The sequence below is a fragment of the Mus caroli genome, chromosome 8 (assembly GCF_900094665.2).
Source record: "Mus caroli chromosome 8, CAROLI_EIJ_v1.1, whole genome shotgun sequence".
Taxonomy (NCBI): domain Eukaryota; kingdom Metazoa; phylum Chordata; class Mammalia; order Rodentia; family Muridae; genus Mus; species Mus caroli.
The window spans coordinates 41,471,757-41,491,615 of NC_034577.1; the positions used below are offsets into that span (position 1 = coordinate 41,471,757).

Sequence of the window (19,859 nt, forward strand, 5' to 3'; positions counted from 1 at the left end):
TGTGGAGATGACTGACTGCTGATAGCAAGGTGAGTAATCCAAGTGTGTGTGTGCCTTTGGTGACTGCCACGCCACACACGGGGTTAACTTTAGAGGGAGGGCATGCACAAGTCAAGGCACTAGAAAGAAAATCTAATCCAAGTTGCTTTTTAAAAGCCCTAAAGTAGCATTAAGTTTAAGAACAAAAACTAAAAACCCATGACTGTTAACAAGGCACTATTTAACCTGATGGTTAGGATTTCCATCCTAGGAGCACAGATGTTAAGAGGCCCAACATGAACATTTGCAGGCTCAGGCATGCCAAGGAGAGTAGGCTTGGCTTCAGAAGGACATAAGGCTGAAAGAGGGAAGGAAGGAAGAAGGGTCGGGAAGGGAGGAAAGGAGGAAAATACCTAAGATCCAATATTTAATTTTCTCCTTTCACAAGAACAAACACACTACATATACACGCATACACGCATGTGATAAAACCAGACACATCACATTACACAGACCAGAAAAGAACAAAGAGACATTTTGGTGAATGTGGGCAAGTCTTTTCTGTTTCTTTTTAAATGTAAATGATCAGTAATTGTTTCGTCTTAGCTGTGATGATGACACAAGTTAATCCATTTGGTAGCTTGTGACTAGTATGTTTCAAAGAAATAGAAGATACTGGAAAATAAACTTGGAGCATATTACCAGTATGAAGAGAATATTACTGTGGAAATGGTTTTGAGTGGCTGTGTGTTTATCTTTAGCTGTACATAGTTGTGTTAGTGGATTTGTATGTAAAATATTTGCCATTGTGCTCAAATAGGTTTAGAAGTCAGCCAACATCTGATCTCTCTTCTGGCTCTACTGCTGATCTCTGCAACTGCTAATTACTCTATGTACTTTAGTAGCCAAAAGAATTCAACCTGACCCGGAGACAAGACCAAAGCACTCAGGAGAAACAAGGGCAGCCCTAACTCGATCTACTACAGGCTTCCATATGACTGTGCCCAGGTTCAGGGACACAACTACCCTATGCATTTCAGAAATGACCAATTTAGTCAGCAGGACACTTGTGGACAACAATGACATCTGAGTAACGTCTGCATGCACTACAGATGTGTGTATGGTTGTCATCTACCTGTTTATAAAACACCACATACTGAGGCTTCCTGTGCTCATACCTCCTTGTCACTGCTTCCCGGCTCTGTGGTTTGAGTAACTCATTAGGTTTCCTATGCTGTGGTTCGTGGACTATAGCCAGGGCCGTGCTGCCTCGATGTCCCTCAGTGTTGGTAAGGATTAAGGGCCCTGTATGAGGGAGGCACTCGGCAAGGACCTGGTTAGTCACGCTCCCAAGGATCTGTCCTGGACACCACTATCTTTTCCATCAGATCACTTCTTGCAGGTTATTGTGAAATTCCAAAACTGAAAAGTCACATGGATATAAGAGTATTTTTCTTATGCAGCAAACAACTGGAAAGCAACACGCAGAAGTTGAACGCCACATTTAAATGGAGAAGTTGTGTTACAAACACAAGAATCATTGCTGGCTCAACCACAACTCAAAGATGCAGACTACAGCTGACCAGATGAAGATGAACTCCCAACTTCTTCATGTTTTTCACAATAGGGAATTGGAAAGGGAGAGAAAGGTCATTAAGACACGGACAGCAGTGGCTCTGCCAGGCACAGGCGCTGGAGCGCTCACCACCCACAGCTGCTCTGTCTTCCTCTGCACAGAGGATGATCTGAGGAGTAAGACCTGCAGGCTGGAAACTGCAGCAAGGGCGGGGGATCAACTAGCACTGCTCCTGGAGTGACTATGGTTGTCCCGTGCCTGGGTCAATATCCCCCAACCCAGGAGACATAGCTATTACCTACTGGTGATGACAGTACACTTCCATGTACCCTGGGTGGGGTCACTGTGAGGGGCACCCAAGTCTAGATCACACCAGAAGTTTCTAATGCACTTAGGAGGAGCGGTGCAAGACACAAGCTCTTCCTTCAGGCTCCCCGCACTCTACTTAGTCTGAAAGGACACCTGAGCCTTCACAAAGGACAGCAGAAGCTGGGAACCAACTCATTCTCCATGGGTTCCTCAGTGCCTGTAACCGTCCAGCAGGCATGATCAGCGGCATGAGTGGGGAGCTCCTCACGTGACCCAGTAGACAGACACAGATGCCCCACGCCATACCTGCATCAGGTCTTGCTTTTCTTTTTCTCCTGAGCTGATGGCCTTTCTGATAGACTTCAGTTCTGTCAGGATGGCTTTGGCTTCATTAAGTTCATACCCACTCTGGCCTCCGGACATCTTCTCATCAATTCTATGAAGAGAGGAGGAGACAGGGAAAAGAATTCAACAAGACAGGCACAGAGGAGCCGCTGGTGCGGGGTGCCCTCCTGAGCAGACGACTTTACATCATTGCTCTCACACACCACCACACAGATTGAGCGCTCTCCCTTGCCCTTGGGTTCAACTTCTCCATCCACTACATCCTACCTTCATCCCTTCCTAACCACTTTCAAGCAATAACACATTTTGGGCTGCTCCTGATGCTAGCAGAATGCAGTTGTTACCACACTCAGCCTTATCGCTATACCAAGAAAGAAAGCCAGCAGGGGCAACACTGTAGCAACAGAAGCCCCACACTGCTGGCAAGCAGGGCAGGGCGAAGCGGAGCGCAGGCAGCACCGTGAGCCTGCAGTAAGTACTCAACAAATGCTTATTTGGACTAGTGAATCTCTTATAATATTTGGATTATATGGTCTCTTATTTCTGTCAAATACATGAAAAGTATCCATTAAATCCATGAACTGAGGTGGAATGTCTTGCTGGCTGAGTTTGAATTTAGGAAAGACAGATGGACAGGACTGACGTGCTGCTTTGCCAGTGTGCACTGCGTACACGGCTCTTCAGTGAGTTAATCTGTCCCAGGTCCCCATGGAAGTCCCTATTTTACATCATTGTGATTGCTGGCTGGAGGACTGAAGAATCGCTTTTGAAGAGCTCAACCCCACTTGCTACATCTTTTAAAGAACATGTTGGGTGTTCTGCATCCATTCGTCTCCGGTTAGGATCCTGCCTGGGGTTCCTCACAGCCAATGCCTCTGCCCCACCGTCAGCCTTCAGCTCGGCACAGCCTCCTCAGACCTGCTTTAGGACTGAGCAACAGAGCCTCCAGAGAAATGGCAGCCACCGAATGGGAAGGAACGGACTCTCAGCCCATCTGGGTTAGGCCACTTTATAGTTAATATGCACTCTCCATGTGAAACCCAATGCCATATTAATCACTTTGCCAAACAGAGTTAACTCAGACAAGTACAGTCTGGAGATAACACATTTCCCTGAGTACTAATTCAGTAAATATTGTTTGCTACTGAACAAGCAATTAAGCCTCTAAAAGCCTAACAAAATAAACTTGATTATAAGGTCATTTGATAATAAAGTACTGACAAAAAAGTCACAGAATTAAACACACACACATACACAGAGTCGGCACAGGGCCTTGGTGACCCCATTGTCACTTTTCCCGAATGAAGAACTGAAGCCAGAAAGCTTCTGCCAACTTGACTCTTCAGCCACACAGACTGGCCAATAGCGTGGCTGCTTGAAACTTTTGGACCCTGGCTGAGGAATGCTATAAACATAAGTCTAGAATATTCACTTATTTGTGAAGGGATTTATCAAAGTAATCTTTGGGTCCTCCAGGAATTTTATATACCAACTTAGTCCAAGGCAAAGGCTCACTAAGCAAAAGAAATGCCGTTTGCAAGTGTTGTCTTGGCGTTTACAGGCAGGGCACTTTATAAGCTACAAGCAAGCAAACAAAGACTGGAGACAAACTGGGATTTTCTGAAACCATGAACATGTAACAGAAAGCACGCCCAAAGTCAGAGTGATTCCTTCCTACCTGTGAATCCTCAGAGTGTGAAGGCAAAGCACCCCCACCTTAATTCAGAAACATAATCCATCATTTGAATACAGAGTGCACTTAGAGCTGACTGCTAGTTTACATTTCTGAGGTTTGCTTGTTGAAGGCGATTTCTCTGCTGTCTTGCTCTGCAATTGGAGCATTTCCTCCACCCCCTCCTCTGCTCACTTCCGATGCTCATTTCCATCTCTAGTGGCTTTCTTTTCCTTTCTCTCCGGGTCTTACTCCCCGCTTTCCTCCCTTTCTTGACCTCACTATAAAAACATGAACGGGGTTGGATGGCTCACTCATTTTTTTGCTGGCTCTTGTTATAGAGCCATAGGCTGAGCTACCTTCTGCTTTTAAAATGAAGTACCATGATTTCACTTTTCTATGTTTGAATGAAAAGGAGCTTTTTTTTTTTTTTAAACTGTAAACCGTTTACTTTATATCTGAAAGAGATTTTCACTTGTGTGCTTTCTCTGGAAAATGGGGACCACGTGTGCTTTTGATTGGCTAAGTGTTGCCATCATTTCCACTTAGGGAGGTGGCGCAGGGTGTCCTGGTGTCCACGTAGGCACAAGCCACACTACTGTTTAGGCCACAGTCAGATCTGAGGGCATAAATGGAAAAAACAGAGGCATAAAGATATTTGGTTCATCTAACATAAAACTGTTGTACCAAGTACATGAAATCTCAAGGATAAATCACATTAAAATTCCAGATGAAACAAACAAACAAATCCCACTGAAGTGAAATGTTAGAGAAACCTGCAGTGGGATTCCACTCAACATTCACTTTCACAGCCACTTAAGGAAAAAGTAGGTAGGGAAAGAGACAGACAGACACACAGACAGCTTCTTACATAGAATTAGCAGTGAGGTTTTTTGTTTTGTTTTGTTTTTTAAGTCTGCCCTCTGGTCCTACCAGCTTTCCCAGCATTTTAGAGGTATGGTGATAACAGAAGAAGAGAAAAAGCTTTCTTTTCCTTAGATATTGTATCTTTCTGTTCTTGGTTCATTCTAAGAAAGCCCAGAGTTCTACACAAATGTCCACTTTTTCCCCATGGAATGTTTCTGACCAAGTCTTAAAGGTGCCTTAGCTTCCTGTGAAGTGTTTGTAAGCTCACTGCCTTGAAACAACTGAGTGTTACTGTCACATCGACACAACAAACACAGCAAGTTTGACTAACCTTTAACACAGGGTGGTGACATGACATAATTTCATGGGTCTGAAAAATGTCTAACATATAGCTAAATATTTTGTGACACTCTTTAAAGTGTGTTTGGTATCCTGCCTGCGAATCTCTGCTTATGCTGATACACAAGTACTGAATCTGGATTGCACTGAGTGGGGGCAGTGCTTTGGAACGCAGCAGATACCCTAAGAGTAGAAGGCAGACTAGGATTTCATAGGCGAAAGGAACACAGCCCGGCCCTTTCCAGAGAGGCGGCTTCTGTGTTAGCCTGGCACTGCTAACCCTGCTGAGGAAGCTGCAGGAAGGACGGGAACCTGGCCAGGCAGAGGACAGACGAAGAAAGCAGCTGAGTGTCTTGGAGGACACCTTCCGTGCTCTCTGCGGTCATATGGCTATGGAAACCATAGGCTTATCTCTTCCTGGAGATATCTGTGGACCCGTGACTGGGAGAAAAAGCAGGGGCTTCCATAGGCTGGGAATAGCGTGGGCTCTTCCAGAACTGGCCACCTTTTCTTACCTCTGCCTCCCTTTAACCTGACCCATCTTAATGCTACCCCAGTGGCCTACCATCATTTAGAATTGGAAAGCAAAAAACCAAGAATGTGGCAAATTAAGAGCAGCAGGCTTCTTTGCAGAGCCTCACCTGCCCTGACTCCCCTGTGACAGATCAGGCTGGACCCCACATAGTCTCTGGGACTGATGGAAAGGTGGACAGAATCCCAGGGAGAGCTCAGAGCCTTTTTAGTCTAGGCCATCCAGGCAGCCCTACAGCACAATCTTGAGAAGGCGGGCAGTAGTCCAGGACACAAAGTTAAATTTCTCACTCTGGTTTTCTTTGGCTCATCTTCAATGATTAAGAAAAAGTTCAGACCTTTTCAAAGTGTATAGATTTTTTTTTCCAAGTATTTTTGTAAGTTGGATTCCTGGCACAGAGCTTTAAGCCTTTTATTTCTATGTTTCTTTGAGAAATGCCTTATGTAATTGGTATCTCTCTTTCTCTCTCTTTTTTTTATTACGGAGCTTTGAATTGCTGTAAAGTCAATTTTCGTATTTAATACTCACTGTTGCAGCGTTTCAAAGCCTTGCTGCTTATAGAGAAGTTCTTGCTTCATCTGGGAGAGTTCTCTTTTCAGCTTTTTAACCTTCCAAGAGAAACCAGGGCAGCCATTAATGCTCGTGAAGTAGTAACAGCACATTATTTCAGAAGATAAGAAGGAAGCAAGCTGATAAACCTTTTACCACATCTCCGTTACACACATTCCGAGGGACCACGAGTTATCAGTGTGGGATGACTCTGTAGCTACCTCTGCTCTCTGTCACCCACTCAGCAGCACTGTGATGAGCAGTCAGTCAGAGTCACGTGAGGACCTGGGGCCATGGATATCTAACTCTACACCCAACGTCTCCCCTTCTGTTACTGGGCTCTGGGTGACCAGCCATGCCCTGGCTCCTCACACATGCCCACTGGCACATGCCTCAGGGACCACACACACACACACAGAGTCACACACAGAGTCGCGCACACACACTCTCACTCTCTCTCTCTCTCTCTCTCTCTCTCTCTCACACACACACACACACACACACACACACACACACACACACACACACACAGAGTGCGATCACACTTTGCCTGAGGCTCTGCCCAGCCTCCCAAGGATGACTCCTTCCACTTGCCTCTAAGTTAGTTCACGTGTCACCTTCTCATTAGCACTTCTCAGGTCACTTTACCCCAGGCTATTCTTCAATGGGTGCTCTGTCTGCCATGGGACACCAGGCTGCATGGGTGCTCTGTCTGCCATGGGACACCAGGCTGCATGGGTGCTCTGTCTCCCATAGGGACAGTAGGCTGCATGGGTGCTCTGTCTGCCATGGGACACCAGGCTGCATGGGTGCTCTGTCTGCCATAGGGACAGTAGGCTGCATGGGTGCTCTGTCTGCCATAGGGACAGTAGGCTGCATGGGTGCTCTGTCTGCCATGGGACACCAGGCTACATGGGTGCTCTGTCTGCCATGGGACACCAGGCTGCATGAGTGCTCTGTCTGCCATGGGACACCAGGCTACATGGGTGCTCTGTCTGCCATGGGACACCAGGCTGCATGAGTGCTCTGTCTCCCATAGGGACAGTAGGCTGCATGAGTGCTCTGTCTCCCATAGGGACAGTAGGCTACATGGGTGCTCTGTCTCCCATAGGGACAGTAGGCTGCATGGGTGCTCTGTCTGCCATGGGACACCAGGCTGCCTGGAACCACAGATATCCCAAACATCTGCAAGGGTTCTAAGCAAACCAAGTGATTAATAAATCCGTGTCATCACACTGATAAACACTTCTCCTGTTATCTGTTATGGTCTTTGGCAATAATGATGTGACAGCTTGACAGCTTACCAAAGCTGCACCTGCCTGGTGTTTAGTCATAATCTAATAAAGGCCTTCACATGAGCGGCAGGAACTTCCTTCCACATATCAAGTGATAGCTTTAAAATAAACTCTATTGTACCTTAGTGTTTCTGAGCTTTTATTTTTATTTTTTGTTTTCTATTTATTTTACTCCTTCTGAAGTATTTATTGACTCTATCCTGTGGCCAGGTCTGGGTCAGAGGCATGGACAGACACGGCCTCTCACCCATCCTATCCCCAGGGTCCTTACAGAAGCACAGAAGAGCCAGGTTCTGTACACAAAGTCCCCAGTGAAAAGACGCTTTCCAAACATCGAGGAAAAGTTCAGCACATGATGAGATAGATACACAAGGGTTTGGGGCTCAGGTCGGTGTAAGGCCGTCTGAGGAAATGGCCTAGGTGAGGTAAGAGAGTGAGTGAGTGTGCTCTCACTCAGTAGGAAGGGAAGGCGCTCAGCGTGGGACAAGTGCCCAGATCATAAAGCCACGTGATTCTCAGGATTAAAGAATGCTCCTGTTGCTGGGTCACACAGAAGAGGAAGCCTGGGCTACAAAATGTCAGAGATGGAGTCTTGAAGCCATGTTGAAGATTAATACCTCATGGTAAGAGCAACGAGAACTGACCTGCGCGCGCGCGTGTGTGTGTGTGTGTGTGTGTGTGTGTGTGTGTAGAGAGAGAGAGAGAGAGAGAGAGAGAGAGAGAGAGAGAGAGAGAACTTGACACAACCTTTCTGGAAGAAGAACCTTAATTGAGAAAATGCCTCCATTAGATTGCCTATTGGCATTTTCTATTGGCATTAATCGAGCATTTTCTTGACTGTGATGGGGAGTGCCCCCACCCTGGAAGGTGGACCTGAGCAGGCCAGCATGAGGGCTGAGAGCGGGCTACTCAGAAGTGCTCCTCTAAGGCTTCAGCTTCCTTGAGTTCCTGCCCTGACTTCCCTCTGGGATGGACTGTGCCACAGAAGTAAGGCAAATAAATCCTTTCTTCCCCACGTTGGTTTGTTTATGGTGTTTCATCGCTGCACGGGAAAGCACAGTAACACAGGAATCAGGGAGGGATTTTACAGCAAGCTCTGCTCTGCTCTGGTGGACCAGAGGGGCCTGTGGTGCCTGCTTCCCGTGTGCCAGGATAAGGGCAACTGCTTCAGAGAGCAGAGCTCAGACGAGGCAGAAATCCACAGGACCTGGGGTGCTGAGGAGGGGAAAAAGTAGCAGAGACCCCTTCTGAGCACCTGGCTTGGTACCCCCAGCTCCCCCTACCCCAGGGGGAAACTACCTTTCCAAAGAGCAGAGCTCAAACTGGAGAGACACTGTAGGCGAGAGCAACATGTGGATTTGATTTTCAAAAAGTGTCTACATTACAGAAAGAAAGCTGACTCAGATGTGTGAAGATACGAATATGAGATCAACAGTAAAAGCCTCAAATACCTTCATCATCCAGAGACCCCAGAGAAGATACAAAATAAATGGTGAGAGTGGAGGGCGGGGGCATCCTGAGTGTGAGAGGTCAGAAGGAAAGGCAGGCGCTGTGTGAGTCATGTCTCTGTGTAGACAAGCACAGCACTTTGATTAAAGTACATTAAAATTCAGTATTTTATGCCTTAAGTTCAATCTGTCATTTCACTTTGTGCCCATTTATACTGTATCATGGGAAATAATACATGCAGTTATATTTCTAGAAGTATGGCCAATGTTATCAGAATGCAGAGAAGAGAGAGATGGGTGGGGGGTACCTGGCGGAGACAGAGGGACACTCTGGAACAGAAGCTGCGGTGTCAGCAAAGACTGACAGAGCATTCACAGAGCACGGCAGAGACATTAGCCTTTCGCACGTCAAAGGAGCCACAAGTAATCCACAGGTCATTGCCTGGGTACTTGTGGATCTGACAGCATGTTCATCCTTTTTGTTAAAAAGACAATAACCTTCTATTTAAAACAAAACAAAAAAGTGTATCAAGAAGTCAATAGCAACTGAAGAGATAGGCTGAAACCTGTCTTTACTTCTGAAAGGAGGGTTGGGAGAAACTTATCGAGACCGTACAGAGCTGCTGAGTTATGCCAATCAGTGCCGCACACTGACAAAAGGTGGTGTCCTCAGAGCCACTGGGGATAGGATGACAGGCCAATTTAAATGTTTCAGATAGTCCCTGTCTCAGAGATACTAGCACACTTCACATTCGCCACAGTGACGACCAAGAGGTGAAGACAAACGTGCAGAGGAAATACGCTGTGTACCTACAATGAAACAGCAGTTAGGTTCACAAAAAATAAAAAATCAGACGATGCTGCGGGATGTGTCAGCACAGATGGGCCCTGAGGACACCACATTAGACACCCGAAGCCACTCACAGAAGAATAGAGCGCATGGTTCTACTTACGCAGGCCACGTAAGCAGACTCAGACTCACAGTGGGGAGAACAGCGTCCGGGGCCTGGGGGAGGGGCACCGGGAGCTGCTGTTCTGTGGGCGGTAAGCCCTCATTTATACAGGGTACCATGTGCCACTGTGGGCACAGGGCACCTACAGTCAGCACCGCACACTCAACGTGTGTTAGAGCTCATAGTAAATGCCTATCACTCATAATAAAAAATAACATTTAAAAAATCTAAAAATGAATTCTGACCACCCTGACCTCTGAATTTTATTGTGTATGGAGGTAGGACATAGGAGGCTAACCTGAGCTGCCTTGGCTTCACGTTTTCTACCTAACACTGGCTGCAAGCACAACCTTCCTAGCTTAGGGAATCTGGCATATTACCGGAATGGTTCTTACTTCCCAAGTATTGACTTTAAAATCAAATGGATTTTGTTTTTTAGCTGTGAAACAATTCACTCCCATTATATTGACTAATGAGAATAGATCTGGCTTCCAGGAAGACATTTTTTTCTAACTGTTCTCTGGTTTGTGCAAATGGCCTTCCACTCACCTTCCTCACTAGCTACGGGAAGAGCACGGGGCTGCGTTTGTGCTCCACTCCAAGGGACCCAGCGGGAGGATCAGGCCAGTGGGACCAGGGCAGATTGGTCTGTATGCCGAGTGCACGCAGTACAGTGCACGCTGTACCGCACGCTGTAGCCCTCACTCTGCACGGAGGCAGTCACGGGCAGTTCTACTAAACCTGCATTATCCCAACCACTCCCACCTTCAATTCTCACAATTATGTGTGATAACAACATAATTCTAATGCTTATAATGTATGCGAGGAATATGGAACCTGAGGAGAAAACAGTGGGGAATCTAACAGAGCTGTGTGGAACCCAGGACCCAGGAGATGTTTTAAAGCTCCAGTTAGAGTTACAGCATACTGGGCTACGAGAAACCTGTGCCCTTCCTTTCAAGTTAGAAGTGTCCATATTCCTTGGCCCAGACCTGAAGACAAGCACAGGCCCACACGCGGAGTCGGCGCCTCCCCTTATGCCTGAATAACCACCATCTAATTTTATACGCAGGTTTCTTCAGAATCAAACCTGCGACCCAGAGTGCAGAGTCAGAAGCAAGAGAGACACTCAGGACCATTGTACACTCCCTGCTTTCTCTACTGACTGAGTCAAAGTAACTGACACTTTAAATTGACTTCAAAGTCATTTCTGAAAACTAGGAAGACACCGTGGTGGAGTATGTATGGCTGGAACCCACAGCACCTCTGCCCACTTGGCACAGTCCTGGAGCACCGTTGTATTTCAAAAGCAGGAGACTGAGGATGAGGAGGAGCGGGAGACAGGCAGGTTTCCCAGGCTTGCCCCTGAGGTGAACCCAGCAGCATTAAAGCTCTAACGAGCAAGGTGGTATTTTACTAATGAGTAGTGTCCCCTTTCTCGGTCACTCCCCTGTCGCGCAGGCAGCTCCTCTATAAGGCGAGAAAGGGCAACTGTCACCCTGCTCCCTCTGGAAATCTCCCCACGACTCCCACCCTGCTCCCATCGGCACCACATCTCATCAACTCCGGATAACAAGAGGGCCAAGAACACCGTTTTTAAACTTTAAAAACACAGAGGAAATCAGAACCCCAGAGCTGCTAGAACCATTTCTGATGACTAATTAAAGGGTTTCTGCCCTAAGAGACAAGATAGCCACAAAAAAAATTGATACTTCAATAAAAAAAAATGTTTATAAAACCTATGTGAAAAAATCCTAAGAACATCTAGGAATTTACTGTCTGAAAATAAAAATAATACAGAACTATGTAAACGTTCTCTATGAACACACAAAAAAATCGACCAGCAAGTTATCACATAACTCAACAATTCCACTCCAAGCAAATATCCAGAGAAATGGATGTGTATCTTCTCAAATATGTATGCATGCGTATACACAGAGCACATGTGTGTCTACAGAATGCATGTGTGTCCACAGAATACATGTGTGTCCACAGAATACATGTATGTTCACAGACTCAGACTCAGTCACCTACGAATCAGATTGTCAGTGTCTGATGGAAGGATACAGACAGTCTGCTCCTCGATGCTAGAAAGGACTGTTGCTTTGACACATGCTACCACACAGAAGGGACCTTTGAAACATCACTGAAACAAAGAAGCCAACTAAAGAAGGCATATTCTTAGAGCTGACTGTCTCAGTCAGTGCTCTATTGCTGTGAAGGAAACACCATGACCACTGGCAGCTCTTACGAAAGAAACCTTTTAAATCAGAGCTTGCTAACCCCAAATTTCAGCGGTTTCTCTGTTGCAATCATGGCAGGAAGCAGGGTGGCACAAAGGCAGGCATGGCGTTGGATGGAGCTTAGAACTATATCCTGATCTGTAGGCAGCAGACAGAGAAAGAATTGGACCTGGCACAGGCTTTTGAAACCTCAAAGACCACCCCCCTCCATGACACACCTCTTCCAACAAGGCCACACCTCCTAATCCTTCTCAAACAATGCCACGCCCTGATGACTGGCATATGAGCCTCTGAGGAGCCATTCTTATTTAAGCCACCACACTGACATTTGTGTGAAACAGCCACAACACACAACACACAAAAGGATGCAGGACAAAACGCTGGCTACAGCCTGCAGCTTGAATGGCTGAAGAAGAGGTGTGTAGAGTGATTAGTCACTGTTAATGGGGACAAGTTCAAGTGTTCTACATTTACATTATGATAATGAGGGGTCTACCTAGTCTGAAACCTATCAACCTGTCCATTTGGTGGCTTCCCATTAAAAGTTTAATGTGTGTTATTTTAAATGGATGAAATATTACTTAAGAAAGTTTTTAAAATTAAAAAGTACAATAAGAAAAATTAAAAAGATGGAATATAGAAATAATTACATTACAAACTGATTAAAGTAGCCAAAAATAAATTCAAGTGATAAATACTTGGACAATCTCTTATTTTAAATTAAACCTCAAGATCTTCACAGTGTTCTGTGGGGCTTGTGTGCCATCTTTACTTCTCGGCTGGCCCATAAGCCAGTTCTTCTCTGCGCTTACTCCCAGCGATGCATCCATGGGCGACCTTTGACATCGTGCTGTACCCAGAACACCCTGCGCTTTTCCACATCATAACCTTACCCTAGCTCCTCTCACCAGACTAGCTTCTTCACCACCCCTGCCAATTTTTGGTAAATGTCACCTTCCTAATGGCGCATACCCTGAACACCTGGCCCGACCCTGAGACGGAGTCTCTTGTGTTGCTCATACTATATGCAGTAGTGCTCACTGCCTCTTGGCTTAAAGACCTAAGGCCGAGTGAAGCCAGGCTGTGCAGAGGGAAAGGGCTTGCTGTGCATGCCTGACAACTCCTGGAACCACACACAAGCTACAGAATTGACTCTACAAGGTGCCCTCTGACTTCCACATGCACACAGAGCACAAGTGTACACACACACACACAATTTTAAAGACATGAGTAGGAGCTCAAACTTCTCTATTGGAAAGGTTCTTTCTTTCCCATTACTGTGTTACTATTTTAAGTAAATCATATTCACATGCTAAGCTGTGTTTTCCTAGGAAGAAACCCAAGCTGGTTATAATGTATGATTTTTAAATGTTGCTGCAATTACTTTAGGATTTTGGCATCTAGGCTAATATACCTGACATATATATTTTTAAAACTCTCACCTAATCCACATATAATAATTCGCTGTTAAACTTATATTTGTTTAATCTTGTTTCTCTGAAATGTCAACATTTGTACAATGCAGGTTCGTTTGTTTTATTTTGTTTTGAGCTGGCGTTTTGCTTTATTTTGCTTTGATGACTGAGTCTCACCATGTACCTCTGGCTGGCCTGCAGCTTGTTATATACACACGGCTGGCTTCGAACTCAGAGAGACTCACCTGCCTCTGCTTCCCAAGAGCTGGGACTAAAGGCATATGCTACCCTGCCTAGCTTGAGTCAATTTTGATCAGTAATTTAAAATTTTTTTTCTCATTTCATCTCAAAATTTAAATGTAATAAGTATAAGTTTCTTATGATATTTGCTATTTTGGAAGTGATAGTTTTGTTTTGTGTTTTTTTTTTTTTTTTTAAGTTTGCCCCCCTCCTTTTTTTAACCTCTTTTTGATTCTTTCTTACTTTTGAGTCAATCCTGACAGGCAGCTGTCAATTCACAAGTGTGCTCAACAGCAAGAAGATGGAAGGAGCCTGGACATCCATCCCCAGAGGCCCTAGGAAAACGCAGCACACGCACACAACGGGCTGCACTCAGCTACAAGGAGAAATGAGATGTGGGAGAACGGATGGATCTGGAACTGGTACACTGAGGGAACCCACACTCACAGACAGGAAGACAGATACTACACGTTCTCTCCTACACAGAACCTGGCATGTGTGTAGGTCTTGTATGTCATCAAACTACAAAGGGCACCATCAGAGCAAAGAGGTATAAGACCAGACTAAGACTACCTGGGACCAAAAGATACATAACCTTTTCTATTAAAACAAAAACAAAAACGTATTTTGATCTGTGCCTTTAATCCTAGAATTGGGTGGCAGAAGCAGGTGGATCTACAAAGTCAAGGCCAGCCTGGTCTATATAGTGAGCTCTAGGCCAGCAAGTGCTATGCTTGTTTTATCCTTTTATAATTTCAGACAAGCATACAATATATTTCAAGCACATTCACTCTCTAAGCCCAATAAAGTGTCTTAATCTAAAATAATTCCCTTCAGTCTACTTTAAATTATTTTCCTGTTCTGCCTGGCTGTTTGTCCGGGCTTTATAAAACCATCAAGGCTAATCATTTACAAATGGATTTCTCCACCTGCCAATGCTGTCTGTTCAGACTACGTTCATTCTTTCCTAGAGAAGTCCACAGCATTTAATTTTGCAAATTGCTGCAAGCACGGGAAAGCTAAGGGTGCTGAGAGTCAGAGCGAGAGGCTCGTGACTCACACAAGTGAGAAGAATAAGAAGCCCTCAGCAGCAGTGTCAATGAGGGCGTCCATTCGTACATGTTATTCAGCCTGCAGTAGAGCGAGTGCCCTTACAAAGTAGACAAAGTATTAGAGAAAAAGAAATAAAATATCATTAAGTCCATGATATAACTGTCATATCTTTCAAGGCCTGGCACTGATTTTTTGAGAGAAAGGGGGGCACAAGTGTGTTATGCAGTGACTTTGAAGTTATTAGCAGGGCACAGGATAGTGGGACAGTCGTCTTCTCTCAATTTCTCTGCTTCCTCTTTCTCTTAGTCATATAAGTTCCAATTTCATTCCAAATCACTATGAAAGTTGTGCTGTATTCTTCAGCCAAACATCAACTATCAATAAACAAATCGCTCATCCTAAGAATGAACCATCTAACGCAAACGCTGGGGTTACAGGTTAGCACATGCTATGTGCGACTATCCAGATCTTCACCCCAAAATCACATCAGCCACATCTGGAGCTCAGAATGCAAGACAAAGTCTATGCGTGTGCGTGTTTCTATGATGGTCTTATTGGATTTTCCAGCCTGAATGCAGAGCCTACTCAGGCTGGAACCTGCAATCCTTGCAATCCTCCTGCATCAGCGTTCGACGTGCTGGGACCCTAGGCATGGACCACCACCCTTACTTTAAGCTAAAGTTTATACAAAATACAAATACAAAGACCTTTCATGTGCGCCAAAAGTCAATCGTATTTGTAGGGATTTATATCAAGTATGTTACTATGATTTTATTACATCATTTAGAACACTACTTGAGGTGAAATATTTCATATTAATCATTTCAACTCTATTCACAGTTACAAATCAAACCTTAAATGTAAGTGCAGGGGACTCCAGGATGTAGCTGGCATGAGCCTTCACTCATGTGGAGCTGCGATCTTTGGTGATACATGTATGTAAGAGTCACCCATTTTGGCCGGGCGTGGTGGCGCACGCCTTTAATCCCAGCACTCGGGAGGCAGAGGCAGGCGAATTTCTGAGTTCGAGGCCAGCCTGGTCTACAAAGTGAGTGCCAGGACAGCCAGGGCTACACAGAGAAACCCTGTCTCAAAAAGCCAAAAAAAAAAAAAAAAAAAAAAAAAAGAGTCACCCATTTTGGTAAGTAATCCCTTGCTCAAATTCCTACTAAGTGACCCTCCCGGATCTCCAGGATGGACCAAGTCAGGGTCATTTCTTTGGCCTTCCTCCTTCGTTAGTTCCCATGTCCGACATCAGTTTATGAAAGGAGCGTCTGTGTACAGGGATGCTGCTGGCTAGGCCAGCCCAGACAAGCCAGGTTGTCCCAACTGCAGAGACTCTACAGCGAAACCCATCCCCTTCCCCAAGTGCTGCCCAACCCAGACTTGAGGAGTTAGCAGAGCCAGGCAAAGTGCTCATCAGGCTCCAGCTTCGGCCTCGCAGCAGCAGCAGCAGCAGCAGCAGCAGCAGCAGCAAATCGGGGTCTGACTGCTTCAAAGCCATTTCACCTGCCCATCAGCACCAGTGACAGAGGTGAGGGCAGGGCGGGGCAGGTGACCCCCTCACATCCTCCTTTCACAGAAACACTTCTCTCTGACTCACCTGGTAGCAGCAAGGCAACAAACAGATGTGCTACATACCTAATCAAGACCAGAAATCCTGGCACAACGTAAGCCTTGCCAAGACTCAGTGAGAAACAGATCTGGAGGCGTGACCACTTGGCGGGCGGGCTCCTGAGACCCCTGGTTGACAGCCCTTTCATGACTATTTGTATGAGGGGCCTTAATGGTTTGTTTTTAACCACTCCTCCTCCCAAAGTTTGAATACTTCTTTCCTTAAATGCACAGACTCCAGTAGCCTACTGTGGCTATGACTTGCGTTATAAAAGATAAGTATGGAAACTGGTTAATATTTCCAAGGACAGTAATAACTCCCTAAAAAGTCACAATCAAGTAGTGGTAGATGAGTGAGTCTTAGCAAAAATGCCTTCATTTCCGTGTTCTAAAATTAAGTTATCAAGCTGAAATGAATCACAGTAACATACTGACACAACAGCAAGGTATTTGAGGGATGGCATGGTAGTCCTAAAAACTGCAGAACTGCAGACAAACTGATAGGCAAGAGGGCCAGCATTTACTACAGGATCACACACATCACCTCTCCACGTGATTTTCTAAGTTAAATGAAGACGAACCAGACTTCCAGTCTCTGGAACCCGGATCTGCACTTTGGGGTCTCGTTTCTGTTTTGTTCTGGAGCCTGAAAGGAGGGCCGCTGCTAAGTCAGACCCCTCGGGCCACACATAAACTCACATGTGGAGTTTTCTTGTGCCTTTTAAAAAAATAGAACAACTGCACACATTGTAAGGAAACCAAACCAAACGGTCTATCTGGAGCCCTGACCACATTTGATCGCTGTCTTTTTTGAGGAACCTGCAGAGAAGGTGGGTGAAGACGGCGACTGAGGCCTGGGAAACAATGGGTAAGGTAGTCAGGCCTACAGGGCTCACACGGCTCAGCCAGAGGTGACGACTTCAGTCTCATGGAAGCTGATGGAGTTTGCCCGGGACATTCCATGGGCTCATGGGCAACTTTGAGAGCTCTGCCTGAGAGCCAGGGTAAACTGGAGCCAGACCCACCCATAGGGATTGGGGACTGAATTACAGTCATTTGCAACTCCGACTGGATTTAAATCATCTGCCCTGAATGCCTATAAGAAGCAATGCTAAATGCTCTGAAAAATGTAAGACGGCCCAAAGCTTTAAATTGTCTTTGTCTTTACGCACATGCGCTGTATGGCTTAAATCTGTAAGGACCAAGAACTGACCGGAAGCCAACAGAAAAGCAGCCTATACCCAAGGGCCCCAGGACAGAAGGTCCAGGCACCAGGTTAATTGAGGCATGGAAATATAAAGTGACTATAATGTGTAGAATGTGGGCAAAGACTAGAAACCAAAATGAACAAATAAAACCATTTAAAAACAAACACATAAGTAGAACTCAGCTGAAATAAGTAAGAATAATAAAAAAATCTCCAGGTGTTTGAAAATGAAGCAGCATACTATATTTGGAAGCACATGATAGTAAAAATTCAAAGTCTATGGGATGTAAGCAAAAGTCATATGTATTAAGTGATTTAGAGACTTAGTACTAATATTTGGGAGCAAGAGTGGTTGAAACCCTGGCAATATCCATCAAAAGACAGGGGTGGGTCAGCTTGCTTGTCTGTTTGTTTTGAGGTACAGGCTCGCTAAGCTAGTCCTACTAGCTTATAAGATGTGCTCATTCTGACAAACCAATTCCACTCTTCTATCAAAAAGAAGCTGGAGCTGGGCAGTGGTGGCGCATTTGATCCTAGCATTCAGGAGACAGAAGCAGGGGCAGGTAGTCTCTGTGAGTTCAAGGCCAGTCTAGCCTACAGTGTGAATCCGAAGACAGCCAGGGTACAGAGAACCCCTGTTTCCAAAAACAAAAGAAAGTGTACATGTCTAGTCTGCACCAAAAAACATGTAAGATGTGTACATACGGGCCTACTTATTAGTGGTCAGGAGCTGGAATAAAGACGCACATCAGTGTACAACAGACATCTCTGCCTACCAAAGCAGCACTTCTGTAACTTTAAACATGACTGTGATGTAGATGTGGAAGAATCCTGAAATAATGTCCTGGGAGCACTTGGGCTTTACAAATGCCAAGGAAGGCATGAGGCTCCATGCTAAGGCACGCGGGGCTTCCAGGGAGAATGGCTGTGGGGCACAATGTGAGAGGACGCAGCAGCGTTTACAGTTATGATGGGAATGTACCTCAAGGCCATATTTATTAAATATGAGGTAGTTTGTTCATGCTCAGCCCATATGATTCCCCAATCAAGGATAAACCAGATCGGTATTCACAGCCATATCAAAATAACTAGAGCAATGGTCAGGAGATAATCCTTCCTGAGGAGGAAGGATAGACAGACAAGGTAGTGAAAGTTGCAGGCACTTTTTTAAAATACCAGGACATCTGCTTAAAGAACAAAGTGTCTTTGGAGACAGAGGGGGAAAGTAAACTATCAGGATGCAAGGGTTCCCTTGCATACACGAACCGCTAATAAGAAAAGCCTACATCAGCAACAAAGGTAATCCCAGTCTATGGCCATACTACTCGAGGGTACCAGATCTCATTTGATCTGTGAAGCTAAGCAGAGTCAGGCCTGGTAAGAACTCGGATGGGAGACCAAAGTAATCCAAACCTCAAACAAAGGCGGAAACTACCCAGCAGGGCAGAGTGAAGAAGTTCCTACAGCGACAAAGCTGGGAGCTGACCACCCATGCTCCCTTCATGACTCGAAGCTCCCACGCACTTGCTCAATCTCAAACTATAGTAAAAGCAATCTTACCCTTAATCGCGTGGTGGAGATCTCAGCTTTTAAAATATCAGGATCATATTTGGTGCTAGATGAAGACCCTGAGAAGACTTTAAGAGAGAGAAAAAAATATTACTTATAAATTGCAGCAATTGTAAGCTTAGAATTTACTCATGTGACAAGTTAAGGCTCATGGGATGGACGTGGCATCCCAGCCAGGCCTGTGACCCCAGTTAGATGGGAGGCTGAGGCAGAATCACATCTTCCTGGGCTAAAGGGAAGGCTCAAGGGCAGCTTAGACAACTTAGTGAGATCCTGGCTTAAAATAAAGCTTGAGTGGTCCAGCAGGTGCCCAGCACACACAAGGCCCATCCGGGTTCCTGTAGTACACATACACACACAAAACATACACACACACACACACACACACACACACACACACACACACACAGAGCTAAGATTTGTGCTCTTTTATGGATCTGGTTTTCTTTTTTCTTTTAGAAGATAGGCTCTCATGCTTACTTCAAACCTATTTTCTTTTTAAAAACAGGATCTTACTATGTAGCCCAGGCTAGACTCAAAGCTGCAGGGATCCTCCTGCCTCAGCCTTCCAAATGCAAGGATCACTGGCAGCATGAGCTACCAGGTCTGGCTCTTCAAGCCTTTGTCACACCAAAACACAAAGAAAAACAACAA

The 19,859-nt window shown here is 45.4% G+C and overlaps 1 protein-coding gene across 6 annotated transcripts in view; it reads right to left on the minus strand.

Annotated features, from left to right (window-relative positions):
* Window positions 1-19,859, minus strand: part of Wwc2 (WW and C2 domain containing 2) — a 167,194-nt gene that overhangs the window by 54,145 nt on the left and 93,190 nt on the right. For all 6 annotated transcript variants that reach the window (XM_021169475.2, XM_021169476.2, XM_029480323.1 and 3 more), the window contains 3 exons: window positions 19,197-19,273; window positions 6,148-6,227; window positions 2,171-2,300 (listed from right to left, as the gene is read on the minus strand). In XM_021169475.2, the coding sequence (XP_021025134.1) occupies window positions 2,171-2,300; window positions 6,148-6,227; window positions 19,197-19,273 (287 nt within the window). The remainder of the gene's footprint in view (window positions 1-2,170; window positions 2,301-6,147; window positions 6,228-19,196; window positions 19,274-19,859) is intronic.